The sequence below is a fragment of the Pezoporus flaviventris genome, unplaced genomic scaffold (assembly GCF_033815535.1).
Source record: "Pezoporus flaviventris isolate CSIRO_AGI_PZ_B2104156 unplaced genomic scaffold, CSIRO_AGI_Pfla_v1 ptg000013l, whole genome shotgun sequence".
In the NCBI taxonomy this organism is placed as follows: Eukaryota; Metazoa; Chordata; class Aves; order Psittaciformes; family Psittacidae; genus Pezoporus; species Pezoporus flaviventris.
In genome coordinates, this window is record NW_026892561.1 from 16115004 (window position 1) to 16141097 (window position 26094).

A 26094-nucleotide genomic window follows, 5' to 3' on the forward strand; every position below is an offset into this window, starting at 1 on the left:
TATGGAAAAAATTCCCCCAGAATAGCTGTGCTCCTTTCTTTCATTTAGCTACAGCTGTGAACTTGCTGATAGTCAACAAGAACATGTCAGAGGTGTGCAACTAGCATAAGCTTTCATAACTGGTAAGAATCTGTTTTATAGCTCAAACCTTCACACCATTTAAACAGAGAGACATTCTCGAGTTTTCCCTTTATTACGTAACCTAAATTAATTTAAGGTGAATCTCTGGAGGCCTCTAGTCTGATCTCCTGCTCAGGCCATGCTCTTCAACATCCATGCTGGTAACACCGGCCTGCATAAACCCACAACGTTTTCCAGACAAACCAGCAGCATGGCAATATCACAGACAAACAGGTTAATTTAGCATTTCCTATGCAGCAGCCTAAAGGCACAGTGTAGGAAAATAACTGAAAGCTGAATTCAGTATCTTCATAGAAACAGTACGCATCAGAAAAATGTAGTAAGACTGAAGAATGTGTCACTGAGGGACGGACAAACGTTTTTACCGGGTCACAATGAACGCACAGAAGAAAAAAAAGTTTCCCATAAGCATAAAGCTTGCTCTGATCAGAAGGACAGGCTCAAGCAAGGATTTTCCATTTGACAGTCTGACAGTTTCTCACCAAAGCTCCCTAGACTCGTTAAGAATTCCCCTCTTTCCTTCTGCAAATAAAAGTCAACCTATCTTAGAAATCAAAGAATGAAGTTTTCAGAGAAGAGAACAAGGGCTGAGAAAGCAGAATGTCTGAAAGCTATCCTGATACTATGGGTACACCTTCACAGTGCTGCATTCAAAAGCTGACTTCTTTCTGCTGGTGAAGGCAAGTTTTCCAGATCCTTGATGAATCCTATAGACTAGAAGAAGCAATAATACAGGTTTTCCTGGAAACTGGCAATGAAACTAAAAAAGTTATCCCTTTGAATACAAACCACAAATTCGAGTATTTTTAAACCACCCTACCAAAGTCTATGTGACAATCCAAAGCATCCAATGATGGGCCTCAAAAAGTGCTATGACAGTAGCTTTCCAAATAGCATCAGCATTCCTCCCCAACTTTGCAGAGAGGCACCACTCAAAAGTCACCCTTCAACAAAATGCATGCTCAGATGCCTTTCAGCTCAAGAACTGGAGGCTGTTCCACCTACAGCCTGAACTGGAAAACAGGTAGTCTTTCCCCAGGCACAGATTACCACGGCAGTTACATCAATTGATGAACAGTTACAGAACTCATTATCTCCTCAGGAATTACAACAAAGTCCAACATAGAATCATACAATAGTTAGCCTTAAGGACCTTAAGATCATCTACTTCCATCCTTCTGCCACAGACTGGGACACCTCACCCTAGACCATGTAGCACAAGGCTCTGTCCAACCTGGCCTTGAACACTGCCAGGGATGGAGCATTTATCACTTCTTTGGGCAACCTGTGCCAGAGCCTCACCACCCTCACAGTAAAGAACTTCTTCCTTATATCTAACCTGAACTTTTCCTGTTTTAAGTCTGAATTCATTAGCCCTTGTTCTATCACTGCAGTCCCTGATGAAGAGTCTCTCTCCAGCATCCTTGCAGTCCCCCTTCAGATACTGGAAGGCTGTTGGGAGGTCTCCACACAGTTTCTCTTCTCCAGGCTGAACAGCCCCAACTTTCTCAGCCTGCTTTCATACGAGAGGTGCTCCAGTCCCCTGGTCATCCTCATGGACCTCCTCTGGACTTATTCCAACAGCTCCATGTCCTTATTTTGAGGACACCAGAACCACACACAGTACTCCAAGTGGCGTCTCACAAGAGCAAAGTAGAGGGGCAGGATCACTTCTTACAACCTGCTAGTCTCACTGTTTTTGATGCAGCCCAGTATAATATATCAGATACTGATAAACATCAGATACCGGTAAACAGCTTAAAATACTGCTTGATTAAACTTGTATAACAACTCTATCTCCTTGAGACCTAAGCAGGAAATTCAAGGAACTTCCACTGGTACAAAACTGCTTGAGTATCTTCCACTAGATTTCTAGATTGGGCAGTGGGGGAAGCTGCCATTTGCTTGACAAAAGCTCCCAAGGGGACTATCTAGACTCATTATGTCATGGCAGTTTTGGAAATCTATGAATGCCAAAGCTTTATGCAAGCACAAAGTATTATCAGCAGCTGAAATATTCTATCCACAATGTAAAGTCATTTGCCTTGGAGACATGCTTAATTTAGGGCACTGAGCAACATTTTAGTAAACTGGTGATGAATGTTAACCTCACACCACAGATCTTTGTGATTGAAGATCATGGTGCAAAGTCTGAGCTAACAACTGCCATAAGTCACCTGGACCTAGCAATACCCTCCTCTCCTATAGCTGCCTGGGGATGGGCACAGAGCATGACATACAGCATATGCCTTTATTACAAACTAGGATACCAGGAAAATTTAAGGTTTTTAGAAGGTACCACAATGGACTAGGTAAGAAGAGGTTCTGCACTAAGTACCTAATGCTGTGAGCAATCAATAGACCAGATATGATGAGTTTCCTACTTTCTGACAGTGACCGATACTAGAAGGTACAAAAGAAAGGTGCCTGAAATGTAGCCCTGCACAATTTCAGAATAATCCCTTCACAGAGAAAGTGCTTTGCTAGGTTCTTGGCCAGTTATTAATTGATTTGTGCTTGAAGCATATTTACACTATAAATTCTTAATGCTGTCTGATGCAGTGATGAATGTCCTCATCCACAAAAAGGCTGAATATTTGCAACTTTTCCCTAGTAGTTTGGCTTAAATGAAATCTTTTGTCTTTGAGTTATTTATATATCTTAAGTATACCCTCTTATTTACCTCATCATATTTTTCCCCATCTATAAAAGGGAGATATTGCCAACTTTTCTATCCCACAGGGACTAAAGGATTAAAATATTAAGCACTGTACATTTAAGTTAGTACAAACATCTGTCCTTTATATAACCTCTCCCTAGATTTGATATCTTTCATTCTACCCACTAAGCTTGTTTGTGGTCATTTTAGAAAGAGTGGACATTTACAAAGAGGTAATAACAGAAGAAACCCAGAAATGTAAGGGATGTTTCAAGGTCTATAACACAAGAGTTGGGTTGGTAAATAGCACAGGGACACCTCAAACATTCTTAAACATTAAGCCTTTATGATAGGGAAGACTAATTTAATTTTCTGGATTTAGAGAAGAACTTTCACACAGTTTATGCTTTTCCAAAACTCTGAACATACAAGTGCTGTTGGGGAGCAGGGGAAATGGGACAGAAAAGTTAGCTAGTCCATGAGCATTTGAAAGAAGTGTTTCCAGCTGCTTGTGCTCCAACAACACATCTGAGTACTGATGTGTGGTACCTACAGTCTCTGTCTCTTGCTTGCCAAAACTGCCATAGTTCCAGCGTTAGTGTAGGAGGTGTACGGGGATAAAATGCACTATGTATGTGGAAAACCATTTCTTTGATGTTGTTTCTACTTTGCTAGCACACAGAACTTTATGAAGGCTAGCACATTAAGATGTCATTCTCGGCTCTTGGCTAGGTACAAAGGGATCTTGCTTCCCTTAATAGTTTTCTATCCTCATCAAGATTTACCCAGAGCTCCCTCCTTTATTTAAGCTCCCTACCTCATGTAGCCAAATACAAAGGCACTTCCACTTTCTCTAGTATCTTCTCAACACTATACATACCTTAAAATTGATTGTCTATTCATTGACTTTTTCAATTAAAAAAACAGCACAGCAGAGATTGATATTTGATCTTTCCCCTCAAGTTAGATGGCCCTCAAGCACAAATAAAAATTCAAAAAGTAAAATAAAGCCTTCAATTCCCTAAAAGTGTATGACTATTTCAGTCATCTGCCACTACTAACTGCCATGTCTCACACTCTTCTCAACTGCATCTCAACAGCTTTCAGAACTTCCCCTCATGATATGAAAACAGAATAATTTAAGGATTGGGGGGGGGCAAGGAAGGGGAGGGAAATCAAAAATCACCCTGGAATTCACAACTATGTAAGAACTCAACTTTTACTTTGGATGAAAATGTAGGCATATCCAAACATCACATCAACTCTGAAAGAGTTCTTACATCTCTGAGGGAAGTCACCAAACAGCAGTTACTCAGTGGATGCCACTTCAAACATTTCTGAATCAGAAATATGTACTCTTGTGAACTGCTTCCGGATATCCATCTCAAGAAAAGGATGCTTTCAAAGGAGACACAGGATACTGAATTTGGAATGCATCTCCTGTTTTCTTCAAGAGAACTCTGAAAGGGTGCCTTTGACAGGACAGCTCTTGGGATCACTTTGGACAGACATTCACAAGCCTGCATCAGACCACAAATTGAGAATTGACATTGCAGTAGAATTAATCCTTCTAGCAGTTCTGTTCCTGGAGGGTCAGTATATCTCTTGATATGACTGAACTCCTAATTACCTTCGGTTACCTTCAAAAACGTGGTATAGCTGAAGCCAAATAAAAATTACTAAATAAGAGATCCAAGTTCAAGCTCCAAAATGCTCAATCACAGTACCTTACTCACAAGACAAGGAAGTGCTGTATTAAGCCTTTTGATCTTAGGTATACCAACATACATATACCTTATTGTTCAATCCCAAAAAAGGGTCTTCTGTTGAAGTAAACTAAAAATTTAGCTTCCTCAATGGCAAGAAATGGATGAATTCTGCTTCAGGATTATGACAATGCTTACTCAGTCCAAGAAAATCTCAAAGGAAATACAGAAGGATGTAAGCAGTTCTCAACTGTTTTTCATCAAAGGTGGCAATTGGCTGACGACAAAGAACTTCATTATTATGTTGTGTAACTCTGAGAAACAGTATAAATGGACATTTTTACGTTAATTCAGCCAAGGATTCTACAGGAATGAGCAAGTTACCAGTATTTTTTTTTAAAGACAACAGCATATAGCCTTGGAATATAATTTAATCATCCTTCTAGAAGGAGGACAACTCAAAGCAAAACAATTTGGGATACACACTTTTCGTATCCTTACTTAGCATATTCACATACAAAAATGCTGTTAGCCCCAGAATCATTCTGTGGTATTAGAGTCAGGAAAGAATCTACACAGACAAAGCACTATGAAGACACAGATGGAAAAAGTGGTGAAGCATGTGCTTTGACAAAGACTCTGCACACATGAAGTAAAATATAAATGTAATACACCATTATTTCAACTACAACTTCCTATGCTTTCTTTGTGGTTATATATAGATAGGTCTCCCAGGCTTTTCATAAATGTTTAATAGTATTATTTGCTTGTACAAGCTGAGAATTTGAGATGAGGTCTTCAGCTGGCTCAGACCTGACTGATGTGGCATCTCTGTACTGCAATTTCTACCTGTTTGGCTTACACTCGTACTGTCTCCTACGTGTAGAGCCTCTAAATGGAAGTTTTCCCCAAATCCCACTCTCTGGAACACTACTGGGTAGAACATGTACGATACAGTACAACCATGATAGAAACCCCACTACATAGGAATATTACAAAACAACAGAGAAACTGTGGGTTTGTTGGTTTTTTTAATTGCTGCAAGAACAAATGAAGTCTTTCATGCAACTATTCCCTCTCCAGTTCTGTCTATGTAGAAGAAAGTTCAAGAAAGTGGAAATAGCAAAAGAATTTAACCATTTCCTAATCAAGGCAGTTTCTCCAGTTGTTTTGCCTTCCCAGCACATAAGTTCTCACTTTTTCTGATACCTACCATGTTGCTAGATGGATTTTTATGACTAAGATAGAGGCTAGAAGATAAATGGATTCTTCACAGTGCAAATATTGATCGCAGAACAAGCTGTGTACATCTCCTAAACAGCTGTAGTCAGAGAGTATAGCAGCACTCACAATATCAACAATACACAGTTCGATGGCGAAGGAAAGACCATGACCTCATTTCTCCAACACATTTTTCCCCACCATGCCAGCTTCCATCATCATCCCACTGTCTTACCACCTATTCTTTTACTGGAAGCAAAAGTTTATACCAACAAATGAACTTGGGGAAATACTGGAATGAGAATGCTGTTAATAAAAACCATAAAATTGATGCAAAAAAGAGTTCTCATTTGTCTAGAGGATGCGTCTGTAGCATAAACAGTGTTCCGATCACAAAGAAAAAGGTGAAAATCACACTGCAAACCAAGGTGCCCAGACATAGCACATGCCGCATACTGGTCAATGCCTCAGGCTTCTTCTCTTTATCATAGACTGAATTTCCAACGAAGCAAGTTAAGGCTGGACTTTTTTGTAACTCCGTTTCTTCTAATACTTCAAATAGATACTTAAACATAAAACTAATAATTATACTGAAAAATCCATTATAGTTTCTCCCTTCTTTTAATTAATTTTCCTATTAAATAAGTAGCATCTAATAGTCCGCAATATTTTGCATACTGCTTGCATTGTGATTTCTTTAAGGAATCAAGCAGCCTTCGTATTTAAACGAGTAGAGATTAAAATGATTGTAAACACTAGTCAAAGTTGATTCTCAAGTATAACGAGTTCGGGAATTTGAGCTATCAACGCTTCCCAGACAAATACTTTACTCGCAGTGCTTACATGGGGAAGACTCCGTGCATCTGCATCAGTGACAGGCAGGCAGAGATGAAGAATTAGCATGGGTGCCTGCTGTACAGCACTGCCCAGCCCCTAAGAAGTCAAAACTGAATTTAATGCTGATCCCAAACTCTATGGGCAGAAATTAACTGTATTCCTTTCCCCAAACTGCTGAATTCCTAAATAGACATTTGAAAGCTCCAAACAAATAAAGTGGAAGCAAACATGGAAAGAAAGCACAAACGTCAATGCTACGTGTTTGCATCCACAGAATGGCTGATGAATTTAGTGACAAAAGAGATTGTTCAGTGCATCAGATCATTACAGAGACCACCTATTCAAAAAGCTGAACCCCAAAAGGGAGAATGAAACAACGTTTGGTTTCAAAGGCAAGGAAAACATCTCCCATTAGAAAGAAATACGTGATTCTGACTCTCTTACCTGCTGAACGTATCTGTCTGTAGTTTTCCACATATAGTAATATTCTATTATGCTTGTTAAGGACTTCCATGGGAGCTAGGGACATAAAGAAAAAGCAGCAGTCATTGCACGGAACTGGCACACAGCCTCACTGAAAATTCACATGATTTCTTTGACAGCTTCTATCAGAGTCTTGCAACTACTAACCCTCCTAACAAAAAAAGACAGTCTGAATCTCGTAAGGGCATTAGATGCACATGGGAGCCATGTTAAATTAAACGCCCTTTCAAAAGAGTTCTCTCAGTGTAGAAGTAGAGCAGGTTACAGGTAAATCTTCATGCTGCATTGGCTTCACAGTAAACGATTCAAGAGGCACAATGGGAAAGGAATCCCACTGGCTCAGACTCTCTCTGAGCAGCAAAGACTCGAGCAAGAGTCACAGCAACACCATCATAGAGGCCAAACAGATCAGAATTGTGGAGTTTGCCCATTAAAATAAGTTAATAACTATTAACAGAATTGTGCCCTGCCAGCTCTGTTCTCTGTGTGAGAAGCACGAGGATTTCAGGACCAGTGTATTGTGCTGTTTCCAAAAGATTAGACTATGGGACAAGAAGCACTAAAACTACTTGTTTTGTTCCAGAGGACTCAAACAGCAATACAGTGAAACTTGGCTCTCTTTACTTTGCTCCATTCAATCTGCATGCTGAGCACCTAGGGCAGAGCTTTGGACAAACTACAGGACACTTCCCTCGGATGTCCAAGATCCCTTCTTAAATACCAAAAGGCCCCTTCTGAAATCTCATTATACTAAGTGACTAAATTTTCATGTTTCAGAAGGCCCAATACTTATTCTCCTTCAAACACAAATTAATCTGTAGCAGCTAGGCTGTCACAACACTGTCCTAAATCCTCCCTCAGCTGTAGTGGAGCAGATGACTTTAAATTAATGTCTCTAAAGGAAAAGCTATCATCTGTGATTTGAAATTCTGACTGCACAACAGGCTTTCATCAGCATGAGGTCTTCCTTTCCCCAGTATATAGCATGACACATGCTCCAGTTCAAAGCCCTCTTCTTCAACATGAAGAAAACCAACACAATTTACACAAGCTGTAAACCAGCTCTGTCACTGATCAGAACAGGTCACCACGTGGTACTTACAAAATCTTGCTGAATGTCAGTGAAATCTTTTCCATATTTTTCTAGTGCTTCCTCAAAGAGGTTTGCCTCTGAAGCAGACCACTCCTCCATCTCATCTCTGCACAGGACTGGCCCACCTTGTGGCACAAGCGCAGAGATTGCCTTGGAAATGTCATAGACATTTTTGTGCAAAGTGTCCATAGCATGGAACTACACAGTTGTAAAAGAGAAAGATAAATGTCAGGTCAAGCAGCTAGGGGAGAAAATGCTCAATGGTGAAACAGTAATAACAAAAATTCTGCACCAAGATTTGAGGGTGCAGTGTTCGGTACCTAATGCAAAGTCAATAAAAACTTGTTCCAACCTTAGACTCACTGTGATTGTCAGGGTACAAGTCTAATGTTCACTAACAACAGTGCGGTTTTTGTGGCATATCAATAACTCCTACTTAGCTGTTCACCAGCAACACCACTGTAGCACTTAAGGCATGTATTATTATTAAATACGCTATCCTGGGTATTTAAGAAAATACACAGGATAGAGACCCATTCATCCCAGGACTGAGCAGGCCCTGTTAGGTACCATCCATACATGTGACATGAAGATAGAGGTCCAAGAGTACGTTATTGTCAAATAATCCACAAAAATTGCATATAAGAAAAAATATTTAAATGCAGCAGCACAGGCATAAGGTCTTTTCAATGGCCAGAAACACCCAGAAGATTCAAGTCAAGTCACACATCATAGCTGATTAGGAAAAAAGAATTGCTCCCATGAGCAATTACTCCTCAGAAGGCTGAGCTATGACTGTCTGCAACTTGTGATTTACAAGGGCTGAGAACATGTTGCGAGGGAGGAACTAGTATTAGCAAATGAAATTTTGGCTTTATTTCCTGATTTCTGCAGCTTTAACCAGAATGTTATTTGCCTTTCATCATACCAGTTTATGCACGTGCATAATTGATCTGCAGTGGTCTATCCTAGAATTTATTCTAGATATGATTTCACATAACTCCAGTTATGAGGTGAGGCTTTGATAACAGTTCTCTGAAGACTTCATAAATTTTATTCAAATTCTCATTAAACTAGCACAGAAGTTCAAGTTTTTCCTTTCCTGTATGTACTCAGAATAATTTATGATTATAAAATATTAACAATGTCACCACTTCTCATGTACACTAAAATACAGCTCACTGAAGAGAAGAACTGTATCAACTGAAATTTCTTATCTGACCACAAGCTCTTCCCCCAGACTATCTTGCGCAAGGATGCCAGTGACAGTCTGGTGCTGGGGAAGTGATGAAGAGTGGCTTCTGGCATTGTAACATTGCAGGCAGGCAGATTTGCATGCTTCTTAGGACAGCTACTGAGCCCATGCAAGAGATGGGCTCTGAAGCATGTCACCAGAACATTTTAACAGAACAAAAAATTATCCATGATGGATCATAGGAGGCACAAGGCCAGAAAAAGTTACTTCATATGTAAATAAAGGGTTCCTTTACAAAGACAGGATCTGCTTCACAGCAGGCCACAATTACAATCCATCTGCTCCTCTTTTTGCCAACTGTTATTGCTGAGGTGAGTATTTTGCATTTCTCAAAAACTTACATTCCTCTTAAAAAAGATCTTACCAGTGTGATGTCCCTGGAGGCTGCTGCAGCGCTCATGTGCAAACTCGGCTGTCTGACAGAACTACTGCAATCTAGCGCTCGGGCAAATGTACCAACAGACCTGAAAGAAATTTAATGGAGCATTAACTTTAATGCAAAACAAGCATAAATATAAACACACTATCAACACTCTTTGAGATCAGCAGACTATTTCTCACTAACAAGATTACATGGTTTGGTGTAGTTCTGAGCCAGTGACCATTCTCTTCAGATGTAGTTTGTTATTACAAACACTTTACTCGGTTCATATGACCAAAGAGGCTTAGGAAGGGGAAACAGTGAAAGACTCAAAGACCACAAATGGGGGAGTTCTGAAGTACTCTCTTATGCCTTATCTCTCAACAGACTTAAGCTTTAACAGAAACTAAGTGCAAGCAACCTTTATGAATGGCAAAGTCTCTTCCCCAAGAGCAAGAATAGTGCTGTGTTATCCAGAGGTAGAGAGAGATGCCAATATCAGACAGAAAAAATGCAGTAACACAAGCTTTTTCCTGAAAGTTTACGTAAAGTTAAAAATAATCTTTATTTTTACAACTTAATATGTAATAATATATATTATATAGCCTGTATGAGAACACAACAATTCTCAAATACTTCCTGATGCAAGCCGTTCCTGCATCTGAGGTCAATCCCATGATGCTTCTCAGCTTATTCCTAAAGAAATTAAGTTGGAGAAATCTTCAACAGGAAAATCAGTTCCAGCAATTCCTACTCTCTTCACCGCTTGCTACACCACATGGGTGAAACATTCATGCTCCTGCACAGTAAACTGGAGCTGAATTCCTCTGAGCAACTACAGCAAGAAACAGGTGGTTCGGTTTTCTTCTCCACTTGTATCACTTCCTCAAATTAGTTGCGCACACAGAGAAACAAACTAGCTCTGAGCAGCACAAGAGCAGGAAAGGTAAATGCTTAAGCAGTAGTTGTCATCAAATACTTAAGTTTGGCCAAAATAGAAAGCAGACTCCCTACTCAAGGTTTCTGTGGAGATTCACACTTCGCCCTCTCCCTGGTCTCCCAGTCACCATCCCCATCCTGTTTCACAACTTCTCCAGCCCCAACTTTAGCTGAACTGGTACTTTTTGTGTGTGTCACTGGCATCTTATCATAAACCGGACCACTTTGCTGATTCTGGGTAGAAGCAATTTTTATACTGATTTCCTTAGTGATCCTCATTATACCACGCATCTTCAAGTGGCTGCATCAGCAAACCCAGTGGGCAGCAGGCAACAGCCAGAAAGAACCACTAAAAGCAGCCTCACCACTAAAGCCTACACACAGTGGAACCCCCCATCACAAAGCAGCTCTACAGTCACTCTAAACCAACCCATTCAAAAACCCCCATCCACCAGGCACTTCTATTCTCTCACTTCCTGCTGGGTCTTCACACCAACACCAGAGCACTGTGTGGCTCAGTGGCAATTTGAATCAATCCTGCTTCATATTAACCCAGAAAACAAAGATCTTAGCATTTTGGTGGTGCGCTGTATTACACTTGATCAGAAGCAACTGTGAAGCCACAGCCTTGTCGAGAAGGGTCCCTTAAGAAGCAGGAATACCCTTTCCTCAGATATTCCAGCTCTCCCCATCACTCCTTTGTTCCACACTACTCACGGAGATGATCCTCTCGCCATTTTCATCCACTTTCCTACACCCATCCAATCAAGTAGAATTAATCTGTTCCAGATAAATCCTTTAGTTCAACCAGTTTGACTTTACTGTTGACACAGGTCAAGGGAAACAGCAATATATCATGTAAGCAGCACAGTAAAACTTCCAAGAGCCTAAATTCTATGGTGTTTCCTTAGCGCAGCCAGAACACTATGAACTTTATGAACCTTTAAAGAGTCTACACAACAAAAAGCCCATACTTAACCAATGACAAAAATATATTAATGGATTCTGCACTGTGAGATTTTCTTCAATATGGACTGTAGCTGAATTTTAATTTTACCAGCCTAGTTTCACTCTTGGCTCCCTCTTAATGGGCTCTCACACAGGGCCCAAGCAGCCACACAAAGGGTTTTAAGTCCTGCAATGCAGATTAACCATTTATTGTTGTGGTTTGTTTTTTTTTTAAATTTTGGCCAAAGTTCATCATAATGGCAACCTTTACCTTCAAGGTACATAGAAGAATCGCTGCGGGTGTGTAGGTCTGAGTATACACACACTTTTCATCCTAAAACACTGCATTTCACAAGGTCCTTCATTTACATCAATTCTTTATTTTTTCTCAGTATTTCCCCGAGCTTGTACCGTTCAGCACGTTGAACACATGTACTGCTATTTGATACAAACATACCCTCATTGCATCATCTAGAAGCTTCAACCAGAACTGGAGGGCTCTGTCAGGCAGACTGTTACACACAAGCTCTAGCACTGCCTCTCTGGCAAGTATCCCATCGACTTACCCCACACCAGGCACAGCAATGTCACGCTTGGGGAAGTTCAGGAGAAATTTCAAAAGCATGGTAACTCAACAAGGGAAAAACTAAGAACCAAAAGGTAGACAGAACTAGGGCCCTATTTAACAGAGTATCTGAAATACAGGTTTAACCCTCCTCCAGGGCTAAAGGCCTTGGCTGAAGTAAGGTAGCCCTGCAAGTCAGAGTCCACGTCTATCACACAGAACAGCCAATGAACAAAATCATTAAGAATATCAAACAAGATACTACTAGCAGCTTGTAACTTCACACATCCCTTTCCTAACCATATCCAATAACTTGCTCAACTTACTATAGCCAGCAAAAAGGTCCAACTATCTGTCTACACACAACGCTTTCCTCTCATGCAGTCCTACAAACTTACCTACAAGACAGAATTTGGAGTGTTTTTGTTTTTTTTTTCTCCCCTCCCCAAATTATTCAGTCACCAATTTTTAGAAGAGCCAAAAATTTAGTACTGCCTTCTGTTCATATAAATGCATACCAATGAAAAAGCTCAAGAACATTTTTAAAAGGAAAAGTTGATCAATAAAGATTGCATTGGGCTTAAATGAAAGCACACACTTCACCATCTGTACAGATTTGCAGGGTTGTTTTTTTTTTTTTTTACTTTATTGTGCCTAGCTATTGGAATCTAAGCATTAGAAAGCATCCATGCTCCATCAAAAACACTTTACCAGACTTCTTAGCAAACTATTACTAGATGTTAAAATGTCACTAGATTTGAAAAAGGAAGAAAATGGACAGAGTAATAAACTGTTAAGAACCTAATTCACTAAACCTTCCGCATGCTGGCTGAAGTATTTGAAAAAACCTCATCAAGTACAGGAAAGTTTTTACATGCCATTTGCTATTCTTTTATGAAAGTGATCAAGTTGTAAATCTGAGTAGCCATGCAATTCCCAAGACGGCATGTAAATGTCCATCATTTAAAAATGGAGCAAGTGAATAAAGCAACTGAAACCAGCATGTATACTAATAAAGCATAAAGAACATAAAAAGTGCTTGAAAGAGTTATTAACATTTACTTATCGAAAGTAGAGTTAAAATGCTCTTACCGTGCTACCACCAGGAACTGGTCTATCTGCTTGTCTACTAGAGGATTAAAGGCTTCCCAAACTTTTGTTTCAAGTTTTGACTGATCTCTTCCATCATCCTCACCTGGTTGAAAAGCAAACCAGAAATGCTTGGTATGACTGCTTTAAAATAGAACTACCTTCTAGATTTTTTTTATCTCACAATAATTTAACTGCTAACCCATTTCAGTTACTCTGCTTTACCAGCTACTGTAAAAATTTAATTCATTTATTTGCCATGACAATTTCAGTTTGACAGGCACAGCCACACACCTCATCTGCATCAGACAATCAGATTTTCAAGCACTGGTTTAAAGGATGCATGCAATAGGAAACAGCATACATCCTTCTCCTGACTAGGCAGTCCCTCTTCTGCCCCTTCGCTCAGCTACTCTTTCTCCCTTATCTTGCAGCAGCTCCAGGACATCATTCCAGCTACTCTGAGCAGGCAAAGAGTAGCTGGGTTTCAATTTGCATCAGCTGCTAAGGGGGAAATCATGGCACCAGACTCTTGCTTTTGTATTGCTGACTCTACACAAACCAAAACACCTCGGAAAAATACAGGAGCTATTGAGATTTTTTTATTTGTATTTTTTCTGATCCTTTTAAAACATCTGGAGATTATCCTTCTCTGAAGACTGTTGGACTGCTGAGGGAAGAAAATGCCTTTCAAGTTAGTTCATCCTCATTTAGGAGGCTTGCTCAGCTGCTGAATAAATACCAGTTTCATAGACAAACAAAAGTCCTGACCAATCTGTTTGCCTGTTCTAACATGAGCCTAACAGTATCAGCAAAGCTCCTAGCAAAGACAGAAGCATCTCACTGCTTTCACATCTCTTCCCACACAGCCAGGAGAATGTCTTTCCAACATGGGCCACAACTCCTGCTCTCTTAGGAGAGGCATCCCAACAGACCTTTCCCCATGCGTTACATGGGGCTCAGAAAGGAGCCATTCGACACCAATATTCCCCATTCCTCTCAGTTTCTTCACCCACTTTTGGATCTGTAGGGTAGTGCAATGACAAATCTGAAGTTAGTTGCTATCTGGTAATTAGTATCAGTTACTACTACTACTACTCCCTCTTCCTTGGGCCAGGGTCCTCGTGGTCTTACTGCTCAGGGACACAGTGGGAGCAGGCGGAGGTCTCAGAACACATTCAGGCCAGCAAATTCTTCCTCCTGCCTGTTTTTCAGGTGAGAAGTCTAGGCTGGCAGCCAACACTAGGGATGGGGAGAGAGGGTTCTGAGGAAAGGCATCCAGCAGTAACGGGCAAATTGATGAGGGGAGACAGCATTTAACCGGCAGTAATTTAGGAGGGGCTCTTACAGGGAAGTGAGCCTTGACTAAAAACACAAAAGGCTTTATAGTTGCAATGGAAATTTGTGTTTCCCATGGAAATTCTGAAATCTCTTAATAAAAGAGTACAAGCTCTAAGAGAGCAAATTAATTCAATTTGTTTCAGCAATTTCTATGATTTGGACAAATGCCACTTAAAGACTGGTTTGAGACATAATTAATTGTGTTTAGTGGGCAACAGCTTCAGTTACCAACAACCCAGGCTGTCGCTGTATGCATGACCTGGCAGTGGAAACCTCCATCTCCCACACCTCTGTAGGCTGCACGCATAAAAGTGGCCACATTCAACATTGAACAATTGAAATAAATTATGGAAATTACCCTCTTTTAGTAAGTCTGTTATATCTGCCTGGTATCTGTTTCCAACTCGGATCTCTCCTTTATCAGCGAGTAGGGTCTTTTGTTGAGGATCATATACTAGTGAATAAAAGAAGAAATCCTAAAAATAAAACAAGAGAAAACAAATAAACAGTGTTATTAGCTTTTTACTTTCAGCTTTGTATACATACTAGAAAGCTTTTACATTTTAAGTTTGATTACCTTATACAGATTTTAAAACTGGGTGAAGAAACAATAAATGAACCACTGGTTTTAAAACCCCACATTAAATGCTGCCACTTTCTAAGTGTAACAGTGCTCCCTCAAAACCAGCCATTTCCTTAATATAAGTCTTTGAAGCTGAACAAAGCTCCTCTTGCACAAATGAGGCTCAGAAAGGCCAGAGATAATTTTTAGTAATACCAGCTGTTTCAGAACACAAAATTGCACTTTCTCATATACTGAAATAGCAGTATGAGATGCTAGTGACTTATCTGCAGAAAAATACTGATACAAATTAAAGCATAACTTCAGAGTGTTACCAATGAAACACTCCATAGACACAAAGCCCCAGACAATCTCTGTGGCCTTTACTGGACTTGCTCCAGTATGTCAGTATCTCTCTCATGCTGGAATGCCCAAAGCTGGACACAGCACTCCAGAAGTGGTCTCACAAGTGATAAACTGAGGGGATCAAACTCTACCATCCATCTGCTCGCTACACTCCTGCTAAGCTAGACCAGAATGTACTTGCCTTTCCATGTCACAGAGATGCACTGTTGACTAACTTCTTGTCCACTTCCATCTAAGCTTAAATCAGCATGTCTCCTTCAGCTTATTACTGGGAGGATAGAAGATTTGGCAGCAGCAGTAATCAGCTGCAGGTGGCAATACATTAATTTGCTGCTTTTGTTTAAACAGAGAAAAAAAGCCAAAAAAGCTGCTTGGCCTCTGTTACCTGGGTGCGTAAAATTTAAGCAAAAATTCATACCAGAACAAGAAATGTCCTGCCAGGGTGAAGAAAGAAAACAGCCACAACTTTAAGTACTTAAAAGTGCACAGTACAAGTAATTTAACTTTTCTGCATGGATAAGTACTAAACTGTAGCTATGGAATGACACACTGGAGACCATGTATGCCCCATGAACGTATAGCAGGGATATGGCGCAAGAAGAGAGCTCTGATAGGTCATGAAATAAAAGACCTTTCATAACCTCTGTCCACAGCAACACTATAATCACAAAAGTGTTTCTGAAGAGAAACACTGGGTTATATGTTGCACCATTTTTCACAGATCAGGTTTCTGGCTCATCTTCCTTTTCCCCATATTTCTGTGTCAATAGCAGGCACCCTGTTTAAACACATCTCATTTCATGCTCACCTCATTTTCCCTTTCCCTATATTTAGTATGTATCAACCGCATGCAACAAAAATGAGGACAAAACCAGTATCAGTTTCAAGCCCTGTTCATCTTCATGAAGAGGTGGCAAGGGAAAAAGAGTCTCCCAATCTGTTATACAAAGCCCGAAAAAGGAAGAATCACTGTGAGTTTCCCAGGAACATGGCAAAAATTCTGCAGGCTAGGGCTTCTAAGGTACATACTGGTTCTGTTCCCAAGCCCTGCACATTACACACATTAAACCAAGACTGGTATCACAGCAGTAAGGTTTCTCATGTTTTCTTTACATGCATCCAGCATCCATTTACAGCATGTTACAGTTACCGTGTTAAACCTGGTAACTCTTGTTTTCTGCTCCAATTTTAATAAAAATCATCAATTTTTCTGGGCAGAGATCACCATGTTTGGAAGGGAGGAGAAAAAGCCAAAAAAGAGCCAAGCAAGCACGCTAAACCTGCTTTGCTACCTAAGAAAGCTACTGCATGTAAACTATCACCTATGCAGCACAGCACAAGAGACAAGACAGGAACTAATAGTCTCCTCCAGCAAAAAACATGTCACTTCTCCACCATGAAAACATGAATCCCAAGGGCAAGAACAATCTCAAGTTATGTCACGATTAACAGGATTGATGTTGGCAAAATGCTGTTCCAGCACCCAGCCAAGTCAATTGGAAGGGTTGTCTGTGGTTGGGTTTGAGGAGGTGGGATTCAGTTGCATCCTAAATGGCATTTCTGACTCCTCCTCCCAACAGACACCAGGGTCAAATCTACTTACAGACAGAAAGGCATTTCAGAGTATATGAAAAGTATATTATGGCTGTGTCAAGAAATCTAGGTCTCCTGCTCCCTGTCATATACAAAGTTCAAGATATTACAATATTTTCAGAATGTATCGTTGCATAAACAAAATGTAGGTAAAGCTTCTGTCTCACAAGGCTCCAGGTTATAAATACAGCCTTTTATTTATTCAGCATTAAAATACCCAACTCTAGGACAAAGTATATGCAGTGCAACATTAATGTGTTTCAGGCACGCTGCCCAGCAAATATGCAAACCAAACACTGTAGTATAAACAACACAGTGGGCCCCAAGAAAGGCCAATTAAGTTAAGTCTTTCTCTGCCGGGGAAAGTCATTCATTGTGGAGGGGTTTTCTCCCATGGTATTTGACTGCGAGATGCCCTATTGCTTCTTTTTTATTGATTATCACTACGAATTTTCTCTACAAAATAAACTCCATCTTTCTCTACCAGTCTCAGGTCATATTCTTGTACTTTGCCCAGTTTTGTCTCGAACTAAGCATGTCCTATGAAAAAAATAAAAGCCTCCCAGCAATTCTCCCCAACCAGAGCCTCCTCAACTGAGGAAAGATTGAAGTTCAAGGGCTAAACGTGAATACAAGAACAGGCTGTAATCCCCAGATGGAATGCAATCCCAGTGCCATCTTCTTCCATAAAAGCATGAAATTCAGGTCACACAACAAGTGGGATTTCTGAAAACATTATTAAATGTCAGTTTAGTGCCAATGCAAACTATAATTTAAGGAACAAAGCAGGTCCTCGCATACTCTTGCACATGTGAACTCCCAATCACCACTATGCAATAAGAACAATTTTTCAGAAGGGTTTCACGAGAAGTGGGATGTTCACGACAAAATAACATGGGTCTTCAAAATCCTCCATGTTCATTTCAGCTGTCAAAACTGCGTATGCTGATTTTGCAACAGTGAAGAAAAAGACTTCTCTCTTTTAATTTCAGATCCCAGACAACACCCAACATGTTTGGAAAGATTAAAGTGACCTGCCAAGAGTTAAAATTAAACCATGACTTTCCAGTTCTCCAAAGTGTTAGACACACAATCTCAGAGCTTCCCTACCCAAACCCCTAGGCCACCTAAGCTATAGCCAAAAACCAAAGCCACAAAGAAACTGCAGAAGAACCAGAGAAAGAAAACAGGCTCAAAGTACAGTACAGAAATAATGGTTATTTCATAACAGCTTGCAAACTTATTTTCATTAAGTCAGTGTGGGTGAGGGGGGAAATGTATTTTAACTAGAGAGCACTTTATTTTTAGGGGGGATACCAAAGGGAATGGAAATGTCAGACATGCGCCCAGCAAGCAAAATTCACACAAGCCTCTGGATATATCTGAGCAGAGCAGTAAAACTGATGGTACATATAGTTTCCTGCAGAATAGAGAAATCAAATGCTTTTGCCATAACTGGCTATGCCCTTCTCTTGATCTCCATGGGAATTCAGTATCTACAGGAAGTTCAGGTTTTCCAGTTGCTTTTTCTCTTTTTCTTCCCATTCCTCACTCCTGCTACAAACCCTATTTTGCCAGGCACAATAAAAATATCTTTGCTGGTCCCCTTCATCCTGCTCTCCAAATATAATGGAGCAATCTTCCTGAGGAAAATGACAGAGAAAGGGTGGAAGGAGGAAAACAGATAACACAAATGTAATTTTGCTATGCTTACTATCTCCTTAAAATTTTCCATCTACATGTTTAACCTCCTCTGAGGCAGACAGCCTCGGGCTGAAAACCTACTTTTAGTGGTCATAACATATAAGAAATCAAACAATAAATTCCCTAAAACTACATAGGCTTTATTGACAAAAGCCATGTTAAAAAATAAAAAACAGACAAACAAAAAACCAAAAAAAAACAAACCCCACCCCCCCAAAAAAAAAACAACAAACCAACAACAGAACAAAACAAACCCTGAAACATTTTGGAAGCAAAGAATGGATTAAGAACAGGGACAGTGGAAAGAAACAGTTCATAACAATACCATTCAGGGCTAGGAATTCACCAGACAACAACTATCTCTTTCTTAATCCCTTCACCCTCTACCCAAGCACATTTGTGTTCCTGAGCTTTCAATTTCTTTACCATCTGTCCAAGTTAGTTTGCACCACAGCAAAATACCATGTTAAGTGACAGGACACATTCAGGGAACTCTCTCATTCTGTGAAATATCTAAGTGCCTGCTCAGTTTTAAAAATAACCTGCATCACTCATCTTGCATTTTGAGTGTTCAAAAGGATGAAAAAGAGAAATCTCTTTCTATTCCTACATATGCAACCAAGCAGTTGCATGATTAGAGGAAGCCAGCTCCCTTCTCCATCTCAAGGTACCTACCTGTAAATTAGCGGTAATAAAAATGTGTTGGGAGCAATTGAGAATAAACACTACTTAAAAGTTGGATACTAGCAAATCAAAAATAGTTTCAGTTTAACCTTTTCATTCAACGTGGTACATCCTGGGCTGCTAGTTGGTTACAAACATTTCTGAATGCAATGTCCCTTGTTTGATGCACTGCCATTTGGCAGCCCGGAACAGACTTGAGATGTTTCTGGTTTCACATTCCAAAGAGAAACCTGACTATTTAATCTCTGTGCTTTGTTTAAAATTCTCTTAAACCAGAATATCAGATTTAATTAATCTTATACTTAAGTAAATACTAAAGAAAGCTAAAAAGTGATTTTAAAAGAAAGGCCAACTATGAGACAGAAACTACAGTATGTTCCTTGCAAAAAAAATGATCCGTTTTCTCCTTGTTTCTTAAAGGCTGGTGATGACTGTTACCCTACTGTTTTTAATTACAAGATTTCTGCTCTTGTATAACATTTTAATGTTTTCAAATGCAAATCTAATGTTTGCATATGTATTCAGTTTCTGCATCACCCACCCTGTCTCATCTTGGGCATTAGGCTTCAGGTTTGAATTCTGAGGCTGAGGAGCAAGTAAGGCTCTCTTTACAGAAGGACAGGTGGCCTGAAGTTACAAGGATGTAAACAACAGGTCTGGCCTCTAGATCCAGAGTTCTATATCAGAATGAAGGAAGTCTAAAGCTTCCCACTGTCAATGCCCAGTACGCTTAGAAATAAAACAACCACCTTCTTTTAGAAAACCTGCAAAAAGCCACCAATCCTAGATTGTGCCAGAATAAACTGTTCAAGGTTGACAATTCAGAAAACAGTCCATACCTCGCGTTCCAGATATGATTTAAGGGACTCTGTCTCATTTAACAGAGTAACGCTGCATTTGCCTCTAAAAAACAGAGAAACACATTTAATGAAAAAACATCTTAAATGCTCATGTGATTCACAAGATGATATTACTGAAGTTGTAAACATAAGTTAATCTTACACTGAAGAATACTTTAATAATAACAATCATAGTAATAATAATGCACTAGAAGAAAGTAGTCATTACCTAATGTGTGTGGCTGGCAGAGATTCCAGCTGTCGTGAGAGAAACAACTCACGATGTCGTAGCTGATGCTTCTGTTTCTCTGGTAAATCAACCATTTCTGGATTTTCCATCTCTTCTTCCATTTCTCCTAGTTACAAAGAGACAAAATTGATCATCAAGAACAGCACAAGTATCTATTCTGAGCCAAACAAGATGAGTTGCTCCAAAACCTTTGCTACATAGTTCACATTAATTAGATTAAATCTAACTTCATCTGAATCCACATTTCAGCCAAGTGAATAATTAGATAATTAGTATAAATCCTTTAAAGATGCCTGTGAAGAACTGTATTGGGATCAAAGCATTCCAGGTACACACAGGTCATACTGGCACACCAAGCTGAAAGTCACATACTACTCTATCTGCTACCAACAGACAAGCTCCGAGGAGAGCTGCTCTTGGAGATCCCATCACTGCTCTGACAGATTCATCAGGAAGAAGCTAACACACAGCTACTGAGGCCGTGTCTTTCCTCTCTGTCAAGCATCAGTTTACACCCTACTCCTCTTTTAGAATATCACAGACTCTTCCATCCTGACTTCAACAGCTTTTGCAGGGAATGCCCCCTGAAAAGGTTATTTATTTAGCATATTTTATTCTCTTTACCCCAACCACAGCCAAGAGATCCCAGCACAAGACCAAATGCATAAGGCCAGTCTTCCAAGCCACTCTACCCTACCACACCACAAACATTTGAATGCCGGGCTGCTACATTTCAAAAGCTTGCTTTATTCTGGCGTCACAATCCACCGTGTCTGGCTTTGAGCTATCCAAGCTCCATCCAATCAGTTTTTAAACGAATGCCATAAGTAAATATATGAAATCACATCCACACCAATACACAAGTGATCCAAAATATCTCGAGGCACTTTTCTTGTAAGAAATAAATTGTTACTATATTTTGTGTTCATTAGCAAGTATCCTCTCCATTATGTAAGACAAAGCTGTAAAAGACAAAATACTCCCCTCAAAAAAATGCCAATCCCCCACCCCCCAGAAAAAACATGCAAAGCCACTTCACGATGAAGGACTTCAAAAGAGAACACCAAGCTTTCTCCTCCCCTAAGAAATTAAGGCAGTTACTGTATTTTCTGAAACCACTGAAAGAAACAGAAAAGTTTCCCAGACTGTAATAGAATGAGCTGTAAAGTCTCATGCATGAATCGTAAAACTCTAATTTTACGGCAGGAGTACTCTCAAAGAGCAGACTTATGCCTGCAGCTTAATCCAACAGTTGTTGCCAAGAAACATTTCTAGTCAGAAACACAGTCAGGCACAGTTATGATTTATATACCCTTAAGATTAGTTAACTATAATCCTCATGGTTATCCTAAAATAAAGCAAACAGAAAGGAGAGATCTCCATTTTATAAAACACTAAAACTGCACTCAGTTTTAAACAGGCCACCATTACACTGAAGGGGGTGACATAAAATTATGTACCCTTCAGGTTCCCCACAGTTTATCAGTATTATTGTCCTGAAAAAAGACCCATGGTTTATATGCCCCTCAGGTAAGCTGCTCCAGAAAGGAAGGAAAAAAAATAGTAGCATAATTAAACCCGACTGCAACATACAATAGCTCTTATACCACATGAGCTGTTAAGCATACAGCAGTATGCACTTACATTTTAATATTTTCCTAGGAACTAGAACACCAAATTTACATTTGTGCCATGGTTTCATGGTTCTGCAATTTATTTACTGAAGTGGATTCTGTTTTAGTTGAAAATTAATATTGTGGCTGCTGACCTACACTATAAATATACCAGCAGTAATCCACAAACAAGTCAGTTTAAGTTCCAAGGTAGCCTGCCTTAAAACCGAAGGATACACAAATGAAAAGGCATTCACTCCTGCACTTACAACAGTTTTGGATAATGGGAGTAGTGCACTGTGTAATGCAGGAAAAATACCATTAGGAGCAACCTAAAATACTTAATATCTTCAGTATATTTAATAACCTAAAGGGTTTTTTTTTAATTACATTTAAAGAAAAAATAGATATAGCAACCACTTTGTGCCAATCAAATCTCTAAGCAAAATGAAACCACCCAGCACAACCAAGCTAATCTTGGGAACTGCATCCCTTCAGTTAGGCTTGTCTTCCAACTAGTGTTTTATTTATGTGCCCAGCTTTTGTAATAAAATAAGGAAGGTGGGAAGCACACGTTTTCTTCTCATGTCAGCCCTGCTATGCACAGCTTTTCAAAATAAAAATGCACAATACTTTTCTTCTTAAAAACATTACAGACATTTCTACAGGTAACAAACAACTCCCCCACACGCAGAGATAAAATTGTCATAGTTCCCAAAGACAGATTTAGGAATATTTCAAGAAATGACACAAACAAATCTACACAAGCATCTTCCCTCTTTTTTCACAGCCATGATTTAGTACTGAAGAGAATGAATCTAGTAAATAATTTTGAAACCAAGGGAAGATGGAGAGAATACAGGACTGGATGCAGTACTGGCTGTGAGAAATAAGGACCATGGTCTTAAAAAAATATAAAAATATATATATAAGAAATCTTTTCAGAAAGACTTGCCTGCATTTTTTTAAGGTACTGCAGAATAAGTAGTATGGGAATCAGAAGGTGCAGTATATTGGGACTTCAATCATCTCACAAAGCTCTACTTCAAAATTAATCTCTCTGCTTGATAGATGTGCTTGTGCAGATTTAAAACTAAACATTTAGTCTTAATACAAACAGTAATATATTAGCTATGCAGAAGTAGCCAGTGGAATGATGCAAGGAGTGTGTTAGATTAAGTATTATTTGATATTTGATGACAGAATCATTAATAGCGCATTAAACAAAGCCTGAAGATAACTTATACTGGGAACAAGAGACAGGCAGAATGGACACAAACAGCAAGAGTCGTGTGAAAGCTAACACGTATGGGGAAAAATAATTAGAGTAAACTTGGAGTTGACAGAAGAAATCCAAGAGGCAGTAACTGTAATTTAAAATGTCTGGGTGTGTGAGATGTGAAATTAAACATCAATATTTGCTAGACACTAGAAAGAACATCAATTTGCTATAGATCAGATTGGGCTCTACAACAGAGGTAGAAAGCACCAGCCCTTTCTCAGCATTCTGGGTGTTGTACAAGTAGCTACATGGCAGAATTCAGAAACACACAAACACAAACAAGGTACAGAAATTAGGTTTAGAGAGCACAGAAGGTTGTCCAGCTTGGGAGACGGTCTCAAAAGACTGTCACAAGAGAATTAGTTAGCATGCTTATCACTAACAAAAAATGTAAAGAGAAGAAAAAAAAATTAGGGTCAAAACACTGGGAAACACAGTAAAGTCAGCACTAGTGACCTGCATAACAGTTCCTTTGGTAGCAAAGGAAGCATCAACTTAGAGCTTAAACAGCTCAACTAAGCAGCTTGGAAGGACATTACAGAAGTGTTGCATATGACGAAATGAACAATATAACACCACATTCCTTCTCCCAGGTCCAGTTTCAAACAGTTTATGTTAAGCCTCAGCCTTATTTTCTCACTACAAAAAAAAACCAGATATTGATTCCTAGCTATAGAAAATATCATGAAAGTTTTAACTACTAGAAATCCTTATACCTTGACACTTCAGAAGGAATTTGCTACATTATCAAGACATCACACTACAATCCCTTCCAAAATGTCTTGTGACCATCTTTTGCAGCCATGGCTGCAATTACAGGTAGCATACAGAGCAAACAGACACCATTTGGGGCACTTAGCTCATCTTTCCTCACTGCACCAGCCCTAGAAGAGAAAAAACAGTTTCCTCCTCTCAGCAACAACAGAGCCAAAGTGTCACTAGTGGATTAATGAATTTGACTCCTCTTAAATCTGCATATGTGGTATTGGGAGAAAATAGAGAAGGGGAATAAAATGGAAGAAATAAATAAAAAGAACTAATTTGTGAAGCTATTGCCAAGCTGCATTTAGACTGGTGTTATCTAAAGTTAAAACACAACAAAATCCAAACAAACCCCAAATTCGACAGCCCCCCTACCTGTTTAGGCACAGAGGTCTCATGGACTGATTGAGCAATGGCACTTCACTGCATCAACACATCTTTTTAGAAGCTTTGGCACGTAAAAAAAAACATGCTGCCATGTGTGCCTGGCACCCAAACATCGGCTGCTGAAAACTAACCATAAACCCACCAAACTGGCCCGCAATAACTTACCAGTTCTCCAACCACTACCGACTAGACACTCATTGTTTTACAAATCAGGATAAATATTTTCAATGAAGCATAAATTGTGGTCATAAGACAGATCACAACCATCTGGAGATGGCTGGGGGTGGATCATTAGAAGGGAGGATAAGAGGTCGTATTCCTGCTGTTGGAACACTTTTAGTTGATTATACAAGACATTATATAGAAACTACATATATATAAAAAATACATAGTCACAGCATCCAACAGTCACTTGAGGAGTAAACCATCTTTATTACTTCTCTTCCCTCAAGTTCTGCCTGCAATTTTGTTTGGACACATTTATCTTAAACCACTACAAAGTCACTAGGCAAGAACACTGGGAACAGTCTCCTACTGGTGAAGCAGGTTCATTTCAGAAAGAGGTGGAGAAATTCCCTAGAATAATTTGTGAGGTCATTAAAGAGGTCACTATTTTTACAAATAAAAAGAGCTAACAATGTATGGAAGCCTTTATAAGGCTGAAAGATTTATAGGACAGACCAGACAAGCTTTATATCATATGATAAAAACAGTAAGATCACAGACCAAATCCAAGAATCAGGTTGCATACATCACGTGCTAATTTACAGTCACCAGCTATAGAATAAGGTGCTTCCAACTCATTTCTCTTTATAAAGAATTATGAGAAAAGATAAGGTACCTCAGACTTCTCTGTCTCAGATATCTGATGGATTATACAAGCTAAGGCATAAGTGGGTTTTGCTTTGTTTTTTCCCCCCCCGTAAATCTTGCAGCATTCATTTCACAATCGTATCTTTTTCCTTCCTTTATTGTAATATTACAAAATAAACACACACTTTTCCTATTCATCCTCTGGCCATATCTTGCCATTACTTGGTTTCTCACTGCACTGACCTCAACAGTAGATCTAAAATAAAGGCATCTTAAACAGAAGACTGTGTGAATCCAGAAATGTCTGCAGTCAGAATGCTCCATTAATCAGCTGAACAAAGGCAGTTAAAAGATCAGCGATGCAGATACGTACATCTACTGCAAATGCATCAAAATGAGGCAACAGGAGACTTTATGGAAATGAACTCAAAGTCAATGACAGTGCTGGTATCTGTACTAGAATCTTAACATCCACAAAATTCAATTTCATTATATCACGCAGGTTGTAGATGGTATTTTTTTTTTTCAGAATAAAGAACTAATGCTGCCCAAAAGCTTAATTTTATTTTCTTCTCCCTCTGTAAGAAGAACGGAAGCCACA

General features: G+C 39.4%; 1 protein-coding gene across 5 annotated transcripts in view; it reads right to left on the reverse strand.

The window, feature by feature from the left end:
* The window catches only part of MTA1 (metastasis associated 1), an 81629-nt gene that overhangs the window by 34383 nt on the left and 21152 nt on the right, over positions 1–26094 (reverse strand). For all 5 annotated transcript variants that reach the window (XM_061451802.1, XM_061451803.1, XM_061451801.1 and 2 more), the window contains exons 4-10: positions 20616–20742; positions 20387–20450; positions 14997–15114; positions 13301–13403; positions 9760–9859; positions 8150–8338; positions 7009–7083 (exon numbers count right to left, since the gene is read on the reverse strand). In XM_061451802.1, the coding sequence (XP_061307786.1) occupies positions 7009–7083; positions 8150–8338; positions 9760–9859; positions 13301–13403; positions 14997–15114; positions 20387–20450; positions 20616–20742 (776 nt within the window). The remainder of the gene's footprint in view (positions 1–7008; positions 7084–8149; positions 8339–9759; positions 9860–13300; positions 13404–14996; positions 15115–20386; positions 20451–20615; positions 20743–26094) is intronic.